The sequence below is a fragment of the Lacerta agilis genome, chromosome 17, assembly GCF_009819535.1.
Source record: "Lacerta agilis isolate rLacAgi1 chromosome 17, rLacAgi1.pri, whole genome shotgun sequence".
NCBI classification, from domain to species: Eukaryota; Metazoa; Chordata; class Lepidosauria; order Squamata; family Lacertidae; genus Lacerta; species Lacerta agilis.
Genome location: NC_046328.1, coordinates 23,158,552 through 23,175,354, shown reverse-complemented (window position 1 = coordinate 23,175,354; position 16,803 = coordinate 23,158,552). Strand labels below are relative to the sequence as shown.

The window sequence follows — 16,803 nt, the reverse complement described above, 5'->3', positions numbered from 1 at the left end:
CAGATCCAACTAGCTCACGGCTCACTGCTAGATATGTGCACAAAATTTCTTATAAAGTATTGTGTGTTTAATGAGATGATCAAAATAACCCATCAGCTCGTCACAAACTGAATCTGTAATGCAACTGTGCTTCGTGGATAAACCTCTAATTGGGTTTCTTTAAGGGGCTGCACCTATGGCTCTAGACACATTCCGGAAGGAGTTGAAAGGGAAAAGTGTGAATGCTTGCTACAAGAGAGGATGTTATATTGCCCTTACAGGAAAAAACTGACTCACCAGTTTAGATCGGCAAGAGGAACAATGCACAAAATATGATTGCTATTGTGTGCCTTCATAGAAGCAAGCGCACATCGGGTGAGATTCTGCGAGCATTTGTGGGATTATGATGCCCTGGACCATATCATTTTCAAATCTTTTTTTTTTTTGTAATAATAAATCCTGCTACACTAGTGTCACTTCACACAAGTAAGCTCCTTTCCATATACATGTATCTCATGTGCCCGTAAGAAAATTGCATAAATCCAAATTTGTTACCAAACACCTGGCTGGAATGCATGTTACGAAACACACATCAAAGATATCTGAAAAAATTGCAAAGTCTTACGGAGGCAAAGCATGCAAAGGACAGAATTCAACATCACAAAAGAGAAATAGTTGCAGTGTGGGAGGCATGGGGTGGTTGTGAAGGGGGCAGTTCCGGCACCCATTTTTTTCCTATTAAAAAACCCTGCTGCTTTTATTTATGGCCTGAGACGATCCTGGAGAGGACCAGCCTTTGTGGCTTTTGGGTTGCTGCTAATATTACCCAAGTATGGGCTATGGAGTAAATTAAATATCTTACAGATGCCTCCATCTCTGTCTAAATGTGTGCTTTTGCAAAAGAGCAAAGAGCTCTGGTTGATCTGTTTTGAAGAGTTGGAAAAACTGAAGTAAAGGAATAATGTTCAAACCAACCAGGGGGGCTAGGACAATTTAAGGGCTTCAAATCCTCCACTCAGCTATGAAGCTCACTGGGCATGAACTTTCAGGCCAGTCACTGCCTCTCAACCTGGCCTACCTCACAGGGTGGTTGTGCAAATAGAATTGGGAGGTGGAGGGGAAAGAACCACGTACACCACCTTGAGCTCCCTGTAGAAAAGATGGGATATCATTGTGATAACATACACACAATAGCACTCAATCAAAGCTTTCCAAACCGTGTGTCATGACATGTTAGTGTGTTGGCTGCAGTGTGTAGATGTGTCGTGTGAATGCTCCCCATGCTTCTCCCAGGGCCGGAAAGGGATGAGTTTAATCTCTGGTTTGCTAGTAAAATTGAATTACTGTGGCGTGAAATGATGCATCCCTAAAAAGTGTTTTGCCAACATGAAAAGTTTGGAAAGCTCTGCACTAAACACCCAAGGCACAACAAAGCAGGAAGTTCTCCTTCAGAAGCACCTTTCAATTCAGTGGGAACTCAAGCAACATCACTGCCCTGTGGGGCAAAGCTGACACACTCAACAAGACAGCCCCAGCCGGCCTTTCCCAAAATTAGTGTTCGCATTGGGGTGAAGAGGGCAAAACAAGATTAAGAACAGAAGCAGAAATATTTTGTTATTGGGGGACGGGAAAGAAAGCATGAAGCACACAGCACAGGACACACCTACAGACACGGTCCTTTCCTGCAACATTCTCCCTGCCCCCATAAAGTTGGGTGACTGTTAAGGAGAAGGGGGATTGCTGGGGGGGGGGGGGAAGGTAACAAAGAAGAGGTGAGAGGGATGTTAGGGTGGAAGGAGAGAAAAACACAGAAGACACTTCCCAATTTCAGGTTGTTGTTGTTTTTTACATCCCTCCTTATAGAATTAGGAGACACTCAATAAAAGAGGGAGGTTACTGGTGCTGATGGGGATTTTTTTTGGAGGGGGTGTTTAAAAAAAAAGCAAAAACAGCAACTCAGGAGAGGACACACACTTCCAGGCACACACACTGTCCAGCTATTTTGCTATTTTCTTGCATTTCTAAATCCCTCTCTGTGAAACAAAGGAGCTGTTAGACAGGGAATATTACTGAAGGTGGGCAGTATTTTATACCCCCACCCTTGGGTTTCACTATAATCCTGTCTAATATTGGTGTAATTAAATGAATTCTTATCGCTCAGTTTATCTTATTGCACAGGAGCTCCTGCCTTATTGCTAAATAATTAATATTAATAATACATTGTGGAGCGTCAGTTGGAAGGAGCTAACTTGATGACCCAGTTGGATGGCTTTAGAAGAGGATTAGGCAAATTCCTGGAGGAGGCTGTTCTCAACTATTGCAAGCGATTGGGCCACATCTGGCCCACGGGCCTTAGGTTGCCTACCCCTGCTGTATGCCTCTGAACGCTGGTTGCTAGCAATAACAAGTGGGAAGAGTTTTCTTGCATCCAGGTGCTACTTACAGTCATTTCACTAAGCCCCTCCTTGGTCACTGTGAGAATAGGAAGCTGGATGAAGTGGGCCAATGGCCTGTTCCAGCAGGGCTTTACTTATGTACTAACAGATGTTTTTAGTAAATTATACTAGGTCAAATTTTGGATCCGTGTTTTTATTTTTACTGTAGCCTATGGCTGAAGATTGTCATTCATTTCTATAAATCTTATAAGAACTGTGCTACAAGCTTGAAACATTTATTTGTGCTCGGAAATTCAATTGCCCGCCAACCAGCCATGGCCATTATTCTATGGAATCCATCTTGAACATGATACCATGTCACTCCATTGACCTCTAGTCACTTCTTGAACAACAGCCCATTGTCCCGGAGAACATAATACTGTACCCAGTTTGGCAAATCCCCATGCACATTTACTTACACACACACACACACACACACACACAGGCTGGGAGCCTAAATGGCACCCCTCTGAAGGCTTCACCCAGGGCAACAAACCTGGCTAGCTCCACTCCCTGCCCCACCCACAAGCTATGGCTCTGGAAGAGGGAGAATTTTTGTAAATGTCTTTCAATATGAGAACACCCAATTATTCCCATTCAACGATGCCCTGCTCATCATCAAGAAAAAGAGTGAGGAGAGTTACACAGTCCTCAGCTGTGCCATGCTTGACCAGCTGTCCACAGAGGAAACTGAAAACCTGGCCAGATTTAAGTGGCACACATAGTTGCAGGAGCTGCTTGTCCAACTTACCACAGTCAAGGATAGTAAAGACATTTGTGGGTTGGGGTTTCAGTGGCATTGGACACAAACTCCTTGAGGACCGCGCTGATAGATCACTGATGCTCCTGACATAGTATCTGGCTCAATAGATAGCCATTGTCCAAAGCCTTTCAACTGTGCTGTACTCAGTGCTTTTTCCCTAGAAAAATAGGTGCCAATACTCACCATGAAGTTGTTGCAGTAAGTGCCACACTTTTTAATAACAAAAAAGAGAGGTTGCAGTACTGCATACCCTTGAGTACCCCCTGAAGGGGGAAAAAGAAGCATTGGCTGTACTGTGGACGCAGTTTTTCTTGGAGGGGTGTGTGAGCTTCAAGCTTGGTGTTGCCAACTGGCAACTTTAAATACGAAAGATTGAGTTTGAATTTCATAGGGTTTCATGGTGTGGTTTTGTGTACTACTGCAGTAAACATTTATTATTATTATAAAGCAGCAGTACCAAAATATCTTTTTATGAATAAATGAACTAAATAAATGAAAAGTAGAGTTGCATGAGCAGTAATCAAATCTGTGCAAGAACAACTACCTGGGCAGGATTGGTTCCCATTATGTGCTTGCAGAATGCCAACCTCTTTGGTCACCTCAATGTCTTGACAAGGGCAGTGATACTGCTGTTGGCAGGATATCAAAATTGCTGTGGATGTGCCATCCCTGAGAACCTGGGCTCTCTGAAACATGAGGCATGAAAGAGGCCAAAGTACTTTGTGTGAGAACAATTTGTGAATATGTGTTGCAGGGACAATGTCTTTCATAAAAGAAGGATGTGTGACCTGATCTGATTGGCCTTCAGAGTATAGAAATCCCATGCACCTCTTCTTGGCAGAGGATGTTCTCTTGCACATGCTGTAGACTGTTCTTCTACAAAAGCCACTTGGCATCGACCAAGGTGAGGTCCCTACCCTGTGCTTCTGAGCTGAAGGTAAATGGCAATTGGTGGAACTCTGTGGATGCTGTTATTATATATGACCATTCACTCCTTGCTGTTTGCTGTTTCATTCACTCCTTGCTGTTTGCACGGGGAGTTTATTATCATTTTACAAGGACCCACATTCCTCCAGGAATCACCCATGGCAGAAAATTACTATTTTTCTTGTTTGGATTGGGATATTTACTTGAACTGGTAAGTTTGTTTTACATATATCACAATCAAGGATTTGGGGTGATACTCCCCCCATCCGTGGGGCACATGCTGAGTAGAGACACAGGGACTGGATGCAGAGACACTTGCGTTTTATATATATAGACTAGTGGTTTCAGCCCGTTAAAATAATGGGCGCTAGAACATATGTGCTCCAAAAATTTTAAAAAGTCACTTGTTTCTTTAATTTTTCTTCTTTTGTTGTGGGGTGGGTCGGAAAGTGGGATTTGGGGGTGCCCTCCAACCTCAGCGGGTTTCTAGCTTTTCCGCCCAGCCAGTTCTCGAAGGACTGATCCTGAGGGAGGGAGGTTGCGGCACTCACCCTCCTTCTACAGGACTCTTAGGAAGCTGCCCCATCGCGCACCCCTGACCACCGCTGAACCCGCGCAGCGGGGAATACCGCCGAGGAAGGAGGAGAAGGAGGAGGGCGCGGACCCAGCTGCTGCACACCCGCCCCGCAGGCGCCTGAGCATGTGCCCCACGGACACAGGGATTGGAGCAGAGAGATTGGGCCGGGAGCAGCGGCGGCAGTTGAAGCGGCGGTTGAAATGGAACGCTGGCGCTCCAGAGGCTGAAGGGCAGCCGAGAAGGGAGGCCACGCTGCCACTCTCGCCGCTGGGCAGAAGGAGGAGGAGAACGGGGGGGGGAAGCCTCCTGGGAGATGATGCCACCGCCTCTGCCGCTGCCTCACCCCCCTCGCTTCCCCACCCACCGCCCCACACTCTGAAAGGGGCTGGGAGCCCCACACATCCGGAAGGAAACCTGTTCTACCATCCCCCAGCCCCACACCACTCCAGGGAAAAAAGCCCCCTCCTGTCGCCGCTCTCCCTCGGCCGCCCCTTCCCCCGGCCAAAAGACCTCACCACAACGGCGGTGGGAGCTCCGCAGGAACCTACCATCATGGCTGCTCCTAGCCCTTAACTCCATTCCCTCAGCAGCAAGCACAGGCCTAGCCCGCCAGGCAGCCCAGACCGGAGGGGTGGGATTAAGGCAGGGTTCTGCTGAGCTCGGCGTCGGCCATGGGTGTCTGCGGTAGCGTGTTATTTCTGGGCGAGTGACAGGCATGTGGAGAGCATTGCGTGCGCGGAAAGTGAGGGGAGGAGGAGGAGGCAGCAAGCCATGCTTCGTGCAGTATGTTTAGGACAGGAACAATAAAAGGAAACACGCTGTCATTTCTCCCTCAGGAATCTTAACGCCGTGTAGGGAGCGCATGGTCTGCCCTGCTCCCTGCACTTCAGGACTTTGGGTTTTGTGTCAGAAATGTTCTAGCGCCCGTTATTTTAACGGGTTTAAACCACTAGTAAATAATAAAATTGTTGTTGTTGCTGCTGTTGTTGTTACTATTATCATTAATGAATGGTACACCCCAATTTTCATCAGAGAAATGTTTGAAGGTATATACCATTTGAATAGCAATGCCTGTCAACTTTGGGGGAGGGAGGCCCCCTCAAATATTTTTCCTGGGGGGACGGACACCCTTGGCCCCTAGCAGTTGGCTCCTTTGTTTTCGGGCTAGAATGTTTCCTTGAACTTCATAACACCTCTTGTCTGCCAGGAAAGAGAAGGACTTGTATATATATATATAAAAACTATTTAGAAATTTAGAAGACAGATAAATGCGCCCATTTCATTCTGATGCAGGTGGGTTTCAGAAAAATCAAGAATGTCCTCTTTGCTCAAAGGACTGTCCTGGCAGGGGCACTGATGCTGCTGTTGGCAGGGTGTAAACGCTGGCATTGATGTGCCATACCTGAAAACTTGAGCTCTCTGAAACGAGGGATTAAAGACGCCAAAGTATTTTGTGTGGGAGGGCAAGCTTCCCAAAAATGAAGATGTGTTGCAAGAGCAGTCAGTGTCTGTTGTAAGGAAGGATGCTTGTCGTGATCTGCTTGCCTTCAGAGGCTATGGAAATCATATGCACCTCTTCCCTCAGAGGGAGGGGTTGGGAAAATTCACACACCTCCACATACATTCCACCCTGTGTTAAAAACAACCACAGCAATCAGTAATGCAAGATAGCCTGCAATTTCTGAACAGGTTAATAAATTAGTTTTTTTCTTCTCAATTGAAAGCAATGTAGGTGGGCCGAGGATGTTCTTTTGCACATGCTGTAGACTGTTCTTCTACAAAAGCCACTTGGCATCGACCAAGGTGAGGTCCCTACCTCTGTGCTTCTGAGCTGAAGGAAAATGGCATTTGGTGGAACTCTGTGGATGCTGATATTATATATGATCATTTTCATACACGTCTTGCTGTTTGCACGGGGAGTTTACTATCATTTTACAAGGACCCACATTCCTCCAGGAATCACCGATGGCAGAAAATTACTATTTTTCTCTTTTGTATTGGGATATTTACTTGAACTGGTAAGTTTGTTTTACATATATCACAATCAAGGATTTGGGGTGATACTCCCCCCATTAAAAAAAGGCTGAAGTGTTCAGGATTTTTTAGTTTAGAGAAAAGGCAAGCTTCAAGTGACATGATGGCAGTCTATAAAATTTGTGCATGTCATGGAGAAAGTGGACAAAGAAAAATGTTTCTCCATCTCTCATGACACTAGCACTAAATGCTGGAAGATTCAGGACAGATATAAGAAAGGATTGTTCACACTGGACATATTCAAACTATGGAAGTCTCTTTCACAGGGGGCAGGAATGACTGCAAAGTTGAAAAGCCAGTGTTTTTTCCTATTTCTTTTTTTTAAAAAAAAAAAGTTTAGAAAACTCTCATTTTGACTCAAGAAAATCACCATTTAATTGTTCAAATTAGGAAAAATATACCCATAAATGGAAAGAAGTACAAAGATTCACAAAATGTTTAGGGGTATGCATCCCCCTGCGTCCCCCCCAGAAAAAGCACTGTGAATAGCTATCCAAAGGTAAATTAAAGAAAGAGAAGGCTATGGATGGCTACTAGCCAGCATGGCTATGTTCTGCCTCTACAGCTGAAAATAAAAAAAAAATTCCTTCCAGTAGCACCTTAGAGACCAACTAAGTTTGTTCTTGGTATGAGCTTTCGTGTGCATGCACACTTCTTCAGATACGAAAGCTCATACCAAGAACAAACTTAGTTGGTCTCTAAGGTGCTACTGGAAGGAATTTTTTTTTAAATTTTGTTTCGACTACAGCAGACCAACAAGGCTACCTACCTGTAACTAGATCTACAGTTCAAGGCAGCAATGCTTCTGAACAGCAGATATGGGAAGGGGAGGGGGCTCCTGTGCTCAGATCCTGCTTGAATATTTCCCACAGGCACGGAGAGAATAATTTGCTGGACCAGATGGGCCATTGGCCAGGACCAACAGGCTCTTTTTACATTCCTATTTGGGGGGGGGGGGCTTCATGCCAGCCCAAACTCCCAGAGGTGAGTGGTGAATGAAAGGCTATACAGTGTAGTTTCCTCACATCTGAGAGGTTCGTTCCACAGGCGGTGCATACCAGTATATGCAAAAGATGTTTTTTAAATGCAAAACTATCTACGGTTGATCATAAATGCTGAATGTTTTGGTTTAAACAGGGAGTGTTTCTGGAAAAACTGGGCATTTGCCATAGATATGTCCTCTGCAGAGCTGCGTACGATAACATGCCAACAAGGAAGGACTCAAAGTTGATCAGAAAGGACCTGGTTTTTGATGGGGTGCCTGTGAGGGTGTACTGGCCCAAGACATCACCTGCTGGGAACAGGAGAGGAATCATCTATCTTCATGGAGGTGCTGGACTCATTGGAAGCATCCGTAAGTTCTTTGAAAGAGTCTCGAAATAGTTCACTATATTGTTTGAGGAGAATTTGGGGTGGTTCATTAGTATAAAAGTCCTGAAATGTTTGCTATGGAGGGCTTCGGGTGGTTTGTACTGCCCCTGTAGGCAGTTTAAGTTTAATGCAATATGGGATGATGAGGTAAGAAAACAGGGCTGAGGTCCCATGTAACAAAGGCGTCCAGTTCTGCAGTAATTCTGTGAGCGGCCCTGAAATTCTGTGAACCGCCCTTAGACCTCCAGGTATAGGGCGGTATATAAATTCAATAAGTAAAAATATATAAATTAAAATTCCTAGTGTCACAGTCAATGAAAAATCCTAAAAATGTCAAAGAAGGTGTTTCTGCTTCATGTACCAAGGAACTGGGCGTCGGTGGCGCTGTGGGCTTGCCGATTGGAAGGTTGGCAGTTCGAATCCCCGCGATGGGCTGAGCTCCCATTGCTCGGTCCCAGCTCCTGCCAACCTAGCAGTTCGAAAGCATGCCAAAAAGTGCAAGTAGATAAATAGGTACCACTCTGGTGGAAAGGTAAATAGCGTTTCTGTGTACTGTTCTGGTTTCATGCTGGCCACATGACCTGGAAAACCTGTCTGCAGACAAACGCCAGCTCCCTCGGCCAGTAAAGCGAGATGAGTGCCGCAATCCCAGAGTCGTTCGCGACTAGATTTAACTGTCAGGGGTCCTTTACCATTACATTTTTACCAAAGGATTTCTATGAGTTTAATCCAACTGAGTTTTACCCATAGGAAATCTATTGAAAGTTGTTGTTTTCTACAATCAAGTGGAATATACATTTTTGATAGATGATAGATAGATAGATAGATAGATAGAATGATAGATAGATAAGCAAGCTGATCTAAATTAGTTGTATCTCTTGATTTCAGCAGATTTATTTTTAGGAAGACTATAACTGGTCTCAACTCACAATGATTTCAGTGTGAATGACCAGGGGAAATTGTAATGAAGGGGTTGTGGGACTTGTGCTTTCTTCCAGGAGCCTCTGAAAACATCTGCTCTTCTATTGCACGCGAAAGTGATTCAGTGCTTGTGAGTGTCGGGTAAGTGGTTTCATTCTCTTGGTATCCGAAACAATGTGTAATGCCCCTCAGCTTCCAACCTTTCCTGAGCCCAAAGGAATAATGATCATGATCATGATGATAATAATTATTTTTATGATACCCATCTGACTTGGTTGCCCCAGCCACTCTGTGTGGCACCCAATGAAAAAAATAATAAAAACACAATACAGTACATCAAACACTAAAAACTTCCCTGGACAGGGCTGCCTTCAGATGTCTTTTAAAAATCACATAGATGTTTAACTTCTTGAAATCTGCCGGGGGGGGGGCATTCCACAGGGCGGGTGCAACTACCAAAAAGGCCATCTGCCTGGTTCCCGGTTACCTCACCTCTCACAATGAGGGAACCACCAGAAGACCCTGGGAGCTGGGTTGGACGATGGGGATGGAAACACTCCTTCAGGTATACAGGGCCACAGCTGTTTAGGGCTTTAAAGGCTAGCACCAACATTTTGGAGTGTGCTCGGAAAACTACTGGGATCTGTGGTAAGAATTCACTTCAACACCACCTTGTTTGTTACCCAGGTGAGAAACCACCTTTTAAATAAACCCCAGAAAACTATTTCCAAGTCCAGCATCCCGGTTAGGGACCTGGTGCTTTTATTTATCTACTGCAATAGGACAGAGCTCAATTCAATGTGCCAGTTAAGAAGGTCTGTCTGAGGCACATCAGATCAAAAGCTTATATCAGGGGTTGGCAACGTGCAGTCCACGGGCCGGATGCGGCCCACAAAGACCGTTTTACTGCCCCATGAGCCACCCCCGAACCGAGCCGGCCACTTGGCGAGTCCCCCGTGCACTGCTCTAAACCAACGCAGCATGGCGCAGGGACTCGCCGAGTGGTGCTGGAAAATGCATCTGCGCACCTGCAGATACCAGAAATCGCGTCTGCGCATGCCCAGACACCGAAAAGCGCTTCTGCATAGGCACCATTTTTGGCATCTGGGCATGCGCAAAAGTGATTTTCGGTGTCACGCTGCGCCGGCCTGGCCCATGAACAATCTCTGTGGGAGTGATCCAGCCAATGGCGGGTAAGCCTTGCCGACCCCGGCTTATATAATAACACAGCACACAAAGAGTAATAAAACATCCCCTTCACATGCGTCAAGAAAGGTTAGTCTTCCTGCTATCAATCTCTCTCTCCCCCCCCCCAGTACCTTGGGATGCCCACAAGTGACTAGGTCATTTGACCATTCTAGGTATTGGATGTCCCATGTTGCCCTGGCAAGCTAGCCCATGATCCCTCTTTATTGACATTCTTCCATCTATCTTTCCGGTAACTTCCAAGGATTTCTGATCAACACCTGGGTGCTAACTCATAACAGACATAGGAAAACATCCGGCCATTTGTGCCACTTTCAGAGTTAGATAAGGAAATATGGAATGCAGTGTAAGATGCAGAGACGCATAGCTGCAGAACACACAAAGTCTTGCTCATTTTGAAAGGGTAAATGGAATTAAAAGTGAAACATTAAACATTATTAAAATAAAAATACAAGGTGTGACCGGAAAGCTTGGTGAATGGTTACAGAAATCGGACAGCGAGAAATATTTGAACACACATACCTTACAGGCATTCAAAGTAGGCCCCCCTCTCATGCAATGCACCATTGACAACAGCTTCCCTCATCACAGAAGCTTGGATGTGTGAAATGTTGGAAAATCTGTGCCCTTTCAGAGCAGATTTCAGTTTTGGAAAAAGAAAGAAATCAGCTGGGGCCAGATCGGGAGAATATGGAGGGTGGGACAACCCAGTAACCTCAGTAACGATTTCATGTGGAATATGCAATTCTTCCGCCAACATTTGGATGGATAAACGCCAATCCCGTATCAATAATTCTCTAACTCTGTTGACATTTGCCGCCATTCTGCTCATTGACGGTGTGCCAGACCAAGGGTCATCTTCAATGGTTTGCCACCCTTCACGGAAATGCTTAAACCACACATGCACTGTTTTTTGAGTTACAGCTTCATCTCTGTGCACAATTCTGAGCATTTCATGGGTTTCCAATGCCGATTGTATGCTCGAATATTTCTCCGGTCACACCTTGTATATACAACTTGGATCTCTAATTCTTATATCAGATCCAATGTAGTTATTTTAAGACTGGTGTTATAAGCAGGACCTGAGCAGAAGAGCTCTCTCCCCAGCTGAAATTTCCAGCAGCTGGTATTCAGAAGCATTACTGCCTGTGATATTGGTGGTAGCACACCATCCTTGTGACTAGGACCTATTGGTATGAGTGATTGCTAGGAGTCTTGCCAAACAGATCAGGAGAGCCGCAGTGGAACTTGTGAATGGACAAGGGAAAGCAAGAAGGAACCTGCTGGAGGGAAGAGAAAGGTGTGTTGTAATGAAACAGCCTATTCATCCAAAGGGAAGGTTTGCATTTGCTTTCCATTTTTGTCTCAGGTCCCACCCACAGCTGGCATGTGGTCCCCAGAAGGTTGCACAGATAGGAATGTGGCCCTATGGGTGAAAAAGGTTCTCAGCACTTGCAGTATGCCATTACAGAAAATGGTCTTTTTCCATGAAGTGTATGGTGTTGAATGTGGGTGATATCTTGTTTTCTCTTTAGATTTCGTTTAGCTCCTGAGCATCCCTATCCAGTCCCTGTACTGGACTGTTTAACTGCTGCAATACACTTTCTGAAGAATGCCAAGGAATATGGAGTGGACCCCAACTGCATTGCCATTGTTGGGGACAGTAGTGGAGGCACATTTGCAACAGCTATTTGTCAAGAACTGGTGACCAGGCAGAACCTCCCAAGACTGCGAGCTCAGGTTCTCATCAACCCATTCCTACAAACAGGGGACTTCGATTTGCCATCCTATCAGCAAAACCAATCAGTTCCTCCCTTGTTCAGAAAACGAATTATCAAATTTGGTGTGAGACATCTCACTGGGAAGGACATGAACGTGGATGGGGTGATAAAAGGTGCCCATATCCCTCCTGATTTGTGGGAGAAATCCCGAAAATTGATCAGTGCTGATAACATTCCAGAAGAATTTAAGGCTAGGGGCTATGTCCCTAAAGCTCCTGCCCCATTTTCAGAAGAACTTTATGAACAAGTTAAAAGAGGACGTGAGACAATGTTTGCCCCCCTTCTAGCAGAGGATGACATTATCCGCCAGCTCCCAGAGACTTTCATTCTAACCTGTGAATATGATGTTCTCCGGGATGATGGGCTGTTGTACAAGAAGCAGTTAGAGGACAACGGTGTGCCAGTGACACATCATCATCTTCCAGATGCAGGCCATGCAACAATTTGCTATTTGGGTTGGGGGCCACTTGAATTTCCAAGCTCAAAGAAATGTTTGCAGCATGTGGTACAGTTCTTAAAAGGTTTTTATAAATGAATGACCTTCTTTATATTCCAATGGCAGCCTTCCCTTTCTGTGGGGGGACAATCCCCCTTTCCTATTGTCCCAATCCTAAAGTAAGAAGAAAAGGTTAGATCCACAATTCTACACAGTCGGATTTATTAAAATCACCATGACATCTGTAAGTACCTAAGCAAAGCCCTGCTGGAATAGCCCACTTCATCCAGCATTCTGATCTCACAGTGAAAAGGCCTCTTGAGATGCCTGCAAGCAGTACCTGGGTGCAAAAAAACAAACACCTCCTACTTGTGATTCCTAGCAAGCAGCTTGCAGCGGCCTACAGCCTGCAATTGTGCAAACATACCTATAGCCTCCTCCATGAATTGGGTTAATCCTCTTTTAAAGCCATGCGACTGGGTCACCAAAGTAGTTCATTCCATTGACTAACTGTTGCTTCATAATATTTGAAAGATTTAGCAATAACAGAGGAGCTCCTGTGCAATAAACTAAACCAATCTAAGCCCTTGTGAATGATATGAACTCATTTACTTACACCAGCATTAGACAGGATTATAGCAAAACTGAAGGGTGGGAATATATTTACCCTTCAAAATTAGGGTCCTGATACCTGAAGTATCTTTCCATATGTACCTCTTCTGACCAGATGTGTACACCTGAAAGCAGAATGGGATCTACAAAAGAGGGTGAGGAATTGATGAGATATGATTCTGTGAACAGGCCCAAGCTATGTCCCCACAGCTATTGTCAGCACTATCCACAGTTTCCAGAACATTCTGAAGGTCACCTTCATGTAGAATGCATTGCCATAATCTAAATGGGAGGTCGCTAGTGCTGATCTTGACTGGAAGATAATGCCACAGGCCAGCATGGGGAGATGATGGGGGTAAGGAGGAACAGGACACAGAATAAGGGCTCCCTCACTTGACAGACCTCACTTGAATCAGAGGGAATTATCTTACCTGCTCTCTCCAATTTCAGTGTTTGGTGGAAGGAGAACTATGCCTCTATGCAGACGCAGGACACCAGGATGAGGTGGGTGCTAGAAGGTGGAGTGCAACACAGCTTGCAGAAGAGGCATGGGGTTAAGGCAGAGTGAGGGCCCTCCAGACTCCCAGTCTATCCCTTTGCCTTTAACCTCTCAGCTGACTTCTCCATCTCTTCCTTGATTAGTCGGCTACATCTGAGGGTACAGCCTCTTTTCCTTTGCTTCTTCCTATTTCTCTCTTGGAGCCTAAGATGAGGGAGCACCTTCAAACTAATGCCTGAGACAACAAAAGAGCAGACATGGCTGGCTTTTTCTTCTCAAGTCTAGTTTGTAAGACTAGAGCTTGATACCTTTTCCTTCCAAGTATTTCCTACAATAACCAGCTTTACTCTTTTCTTACGTACAAGTATCTGTCTGTGTGTGATTGCCACAGGTAAAGTCTACGCTCTAAAGTCTGTTCACAAGATCTATGCTGTTTACTGACCCAAGAGCTTCAAAAGGTAAAGGGAGTCAATAAGAGCAACCTCTATTTTAACAAATGATTGGCCCATTTATCCCAAAAGCGTGGGAGAAAGGAGATCTACCTTATAACTAACTAGAGTGAATGATTTCAGCATCAAAGTAAGTATTTTTTTCATTCCCTTCTGCGTAGAAACATCCACTGAGGAAAAAAATCGAAAGCTATAGAAAGGAGCATCTGAGCTTAGTGCAACCTAAGGCCCGGGGACAGTAGACCGGCCCACAGCTGAAAAAGGTTGCTGACCCCTGGTGTGGAGTGTCCTGTGAGAGCATTAAGCCAGTAGTTAGTTGGAGGGCTGTGTTTGAGCCAGGAGAAGTAGAAGCTGTGAGGTAACAGTCTACTGAAATCTCATTCCAGTCAGGAGGGGAGAGATCTTCTAGAAAGAGAAGACTTCCAAACCAGTTAAGAGGGGTGTGCTGATCCCCTGTGTCTGTTGTCCATTTGGAGTACCTCAGGAATGTGATGATCTAAGGTTGGAGAATTGACCCAATCAACCACCTTGTTTAAAAACCAATGTATTAAGCCGTGACAACAACTGTGTTAAGAAACCAACTGAAAATAAGCTGAGCATTTACCATCTAGCCTATAAACCTGTAACATCTAACTGATATTAAGCAACTGAAGTTTAACAGAAGCTGATGGGAGGTTTTATTTACCTGATGCTTAAAGTCTTTATCCAAGCTGTCTGATAAGTCAGTGGTTTGAAAGCTTGTTATTCTGGAGAGAGATGAGAGACGCTGTTCACAGTGCCATCCCCAAATGGGAAGTCCAGAGGTTCCATTATTGGGCATCATGACTAATTGTCAGGGACTGGCTGGACACTGAGGAGGTGTGGCTGGAATTTGATGAGTGAGCACCAGGAGAAAGGTCTGTGTGTGTGTGTGTGTGTGTTGGAGACTGACTTGGAAGAAAGAATCAGTAAACTGCAAGAACCTGTAACAGCCGGGAAATGAGAGTCAGAGGCAGGAAAGCTCCAGGATTGGAGAGGGAAGAACAGGTGCAGGAGGAGGGAGAGATAAGTCAGGCTGGTGTAGTCAAGAGCTCTACACCTCCTCCTCCTGCCCCCGCCTCTCCTGGAGGAGGCTATGGTTATGTTCTCTCTTCACTATTGTAGGCTGTATGCTTCTGAATGCCGATTGCTAGGAATCACAAGTGGGAACACACCATGTCACTGGCAAACCATTGTCCTCTAGCTGCTTCTTGAACAACAGCCTGTCGTCTTGGGGAACATCATACTCCCAGGTTAAAATGATAGTCTCAGGGAGCTGGTGGATAATGGTATCCTCCACTAACGGAGGGGAGGGGGAACATTGCTTCACCAGCTGATTTACAAATTTCATACAGTATTTATGAAAATGGAGCAGGTGCTGTAGAGTCAAAGTTCCTAGCTTTAAATCATTTTGGAATGTTATTGGCCGATCCATTTTCTTGTATTTCCCTTGTCTGGGAAAAGGGTGCTTTTCATAATTCCATCCAGATCAACCATCTTTTCAGTGAGACATCTTACGCCAAGTTTGACAGCTTGTTTCTTCAACAAGGGAGGAACTGAATGGTTTTGCCAACAGCTTGGCAAACTGAAGTCCAGTACTTGTAGGAATCGGTAGATGAGGATCAGTCTGGGGAGGTCCTGCCTGGCCAGTATTTCTTGACAGCTAGTCATCTCTAATCACTTAAATGGGTCTACTTTGAGTAGAACAAACATTGGATGCAGTTCTATAGGGGTTTGTTCTTTCTTCTTGAAGAATACTCAGATCAATGTGAAATCAGATTGGCCCCTTGCATCTCCCTCTGGTCCGCACACTCTTTCACCAGGCCCAGCAGCGTAGCATCTGTGCTGCTGTTCGCCCGCTGCAGCCTTAAAACTCGGCGTGGCGCCAGTCAGAAGGGGTGCCGGCCAATCGCGCCCGCCATCTTGGGTGGACATGTGCAGTCCACCCAAGATGGTGGGCGCGATCAGCCGGCACCCCTTCCGTGCGGTGCGGCAACTTTTAAGGCTGCAGCGCGTGAACAGCACAGACGCTGTGCTGCTGTTCGCGCGTTGCAGCCTTTTAAAAGTTGCCATGCCGCTGATCGCGGGGGTGGGGTCCGCCCCCAGAGTGTTACCCCCCTGGGCTGTACCCGGGGTGGACCGCCCCAACACCCCTTGCTCCGCCCCTGACCAGGCCACAAGGGCCATACTTCAACTCCTTGTTGGATACTTTTTCCTGGCAGGGATACCAGCTTGAATAAAATATTGGGGGGCAAGTAAGCTCCAACCCACATAATCGGGCACATGATGCGGTGGATGCACACTATCAGACCCTCCAAGCATACCTATTTTCCAGGGACAGTCCTGCATTTATAAAAGCTGTCCCGGTTTCTGATTTGGTTCCGGAATGTCCCACTTTTACTTAGGATGTTCCTATTTTCACCAGAGAAATGTTGGAGGATATAGAGTTATGCAACCCCCCGAGCCAAGGAGATAGGTAACTATATAGCCTTTAGAAGACATCTGAAGGTATTGGGAAGTTTTGTAATGTTTTATGTTTTGTAATGTTTTCATATATGTTGGAAGCCACCTAGAGTGGCTGAGGCATCCCAGTCAGATGGTTGGGGTATAAATGAAATAATAATAATAATAATAATAATAATAATAATAATAATAATAATAATAATAAATTGAATAGGACATCCTGAATTTGCTCAAAGGACTGTCCTGGCAAGGGCAGTGACACCGCTGTTTGCAGGATGTCAACACTGACATTGATGTGTCATCCCTGATAACTTGGGCTCTCTGAATCACGA

General features: G+C 45.4%; 1 protein-coding gene and 1 pseudogene across 3 annotated transcripts; one reads left to right on the top strand and one right to left on the bottom strand.

The window, feature by feature from the left end:
• Positions 1 to 2,619: 2,619 nt before the first annotated feature.
• Positions 2,620 to 15,800, bottom strand: LOC117039116 (annotated as a pseudogene).
• On the top strand, positions 4,192 to 13,047 carry LOC117039130 (arylacetamide deacetylase-like 3). 3 transcript variants are annotated; one of them, XM_033136199.1, is made up of 4 exons: positions 4,192 to 4,315; positions 7,853 to 8,069; positions 9,085 to 9,148; positions 11,749 to 13,047. In XM_033136199.1, exons 2-4 carry the CDS (start codon positions 7,919 to 7,921, stop codon positions 12,527 to 12,529), a joined length of 996 nt encoding a protein of 331 aa, XP_032992090.1. In that variant the 5' UTR covers positions 4,192 to 4,315; positions 7,853 to 7,918; the 3' UTR covers positions 12,530 to 13,047. The 3 variants fall into 3 exon arrangements, with proteins under 3 accessions (XP_032992090.1, XP_032992089.1, XP_032992088.1); XM_033136198.1 differs by lacking the exon at positions 4,192 to 4,315 and adding an exon at positions 6,410 to 6,484; XM_033136197.1 differs by lacking the exon at positions 4,192 to 4,315 and adding an exon at positions 6,446 to 6,699.
• Positions 15,801 to 16,803: the final 1,003 nt, after the last annotated feature.

Excerpts from the sequence above, each read along its gene's own strand:
- LOC117039130 (XM_033136197.1), top strand. The coding sequence starts at position 6,523 with ATGGCATTTGGTGGAACTCTGTGGATGCTGATATTATATATGATCATT. Across the intron at positions 6,700-7,852 it reads TGGGATATTTACTTGAACTG|GGAGTGTTTCTGGAAAAACT; the intron begins GTAAGTTTGTTT and ends TGGTTTAAACAG. Across the intron at positions 8,070-9,084 it reads TGGACTCATTGGAAGCATCC|GAGCCTCTGAAAACATCTGC; the intron begins GTAAGTTCTTTG and ends GCTTTCTTCCAG.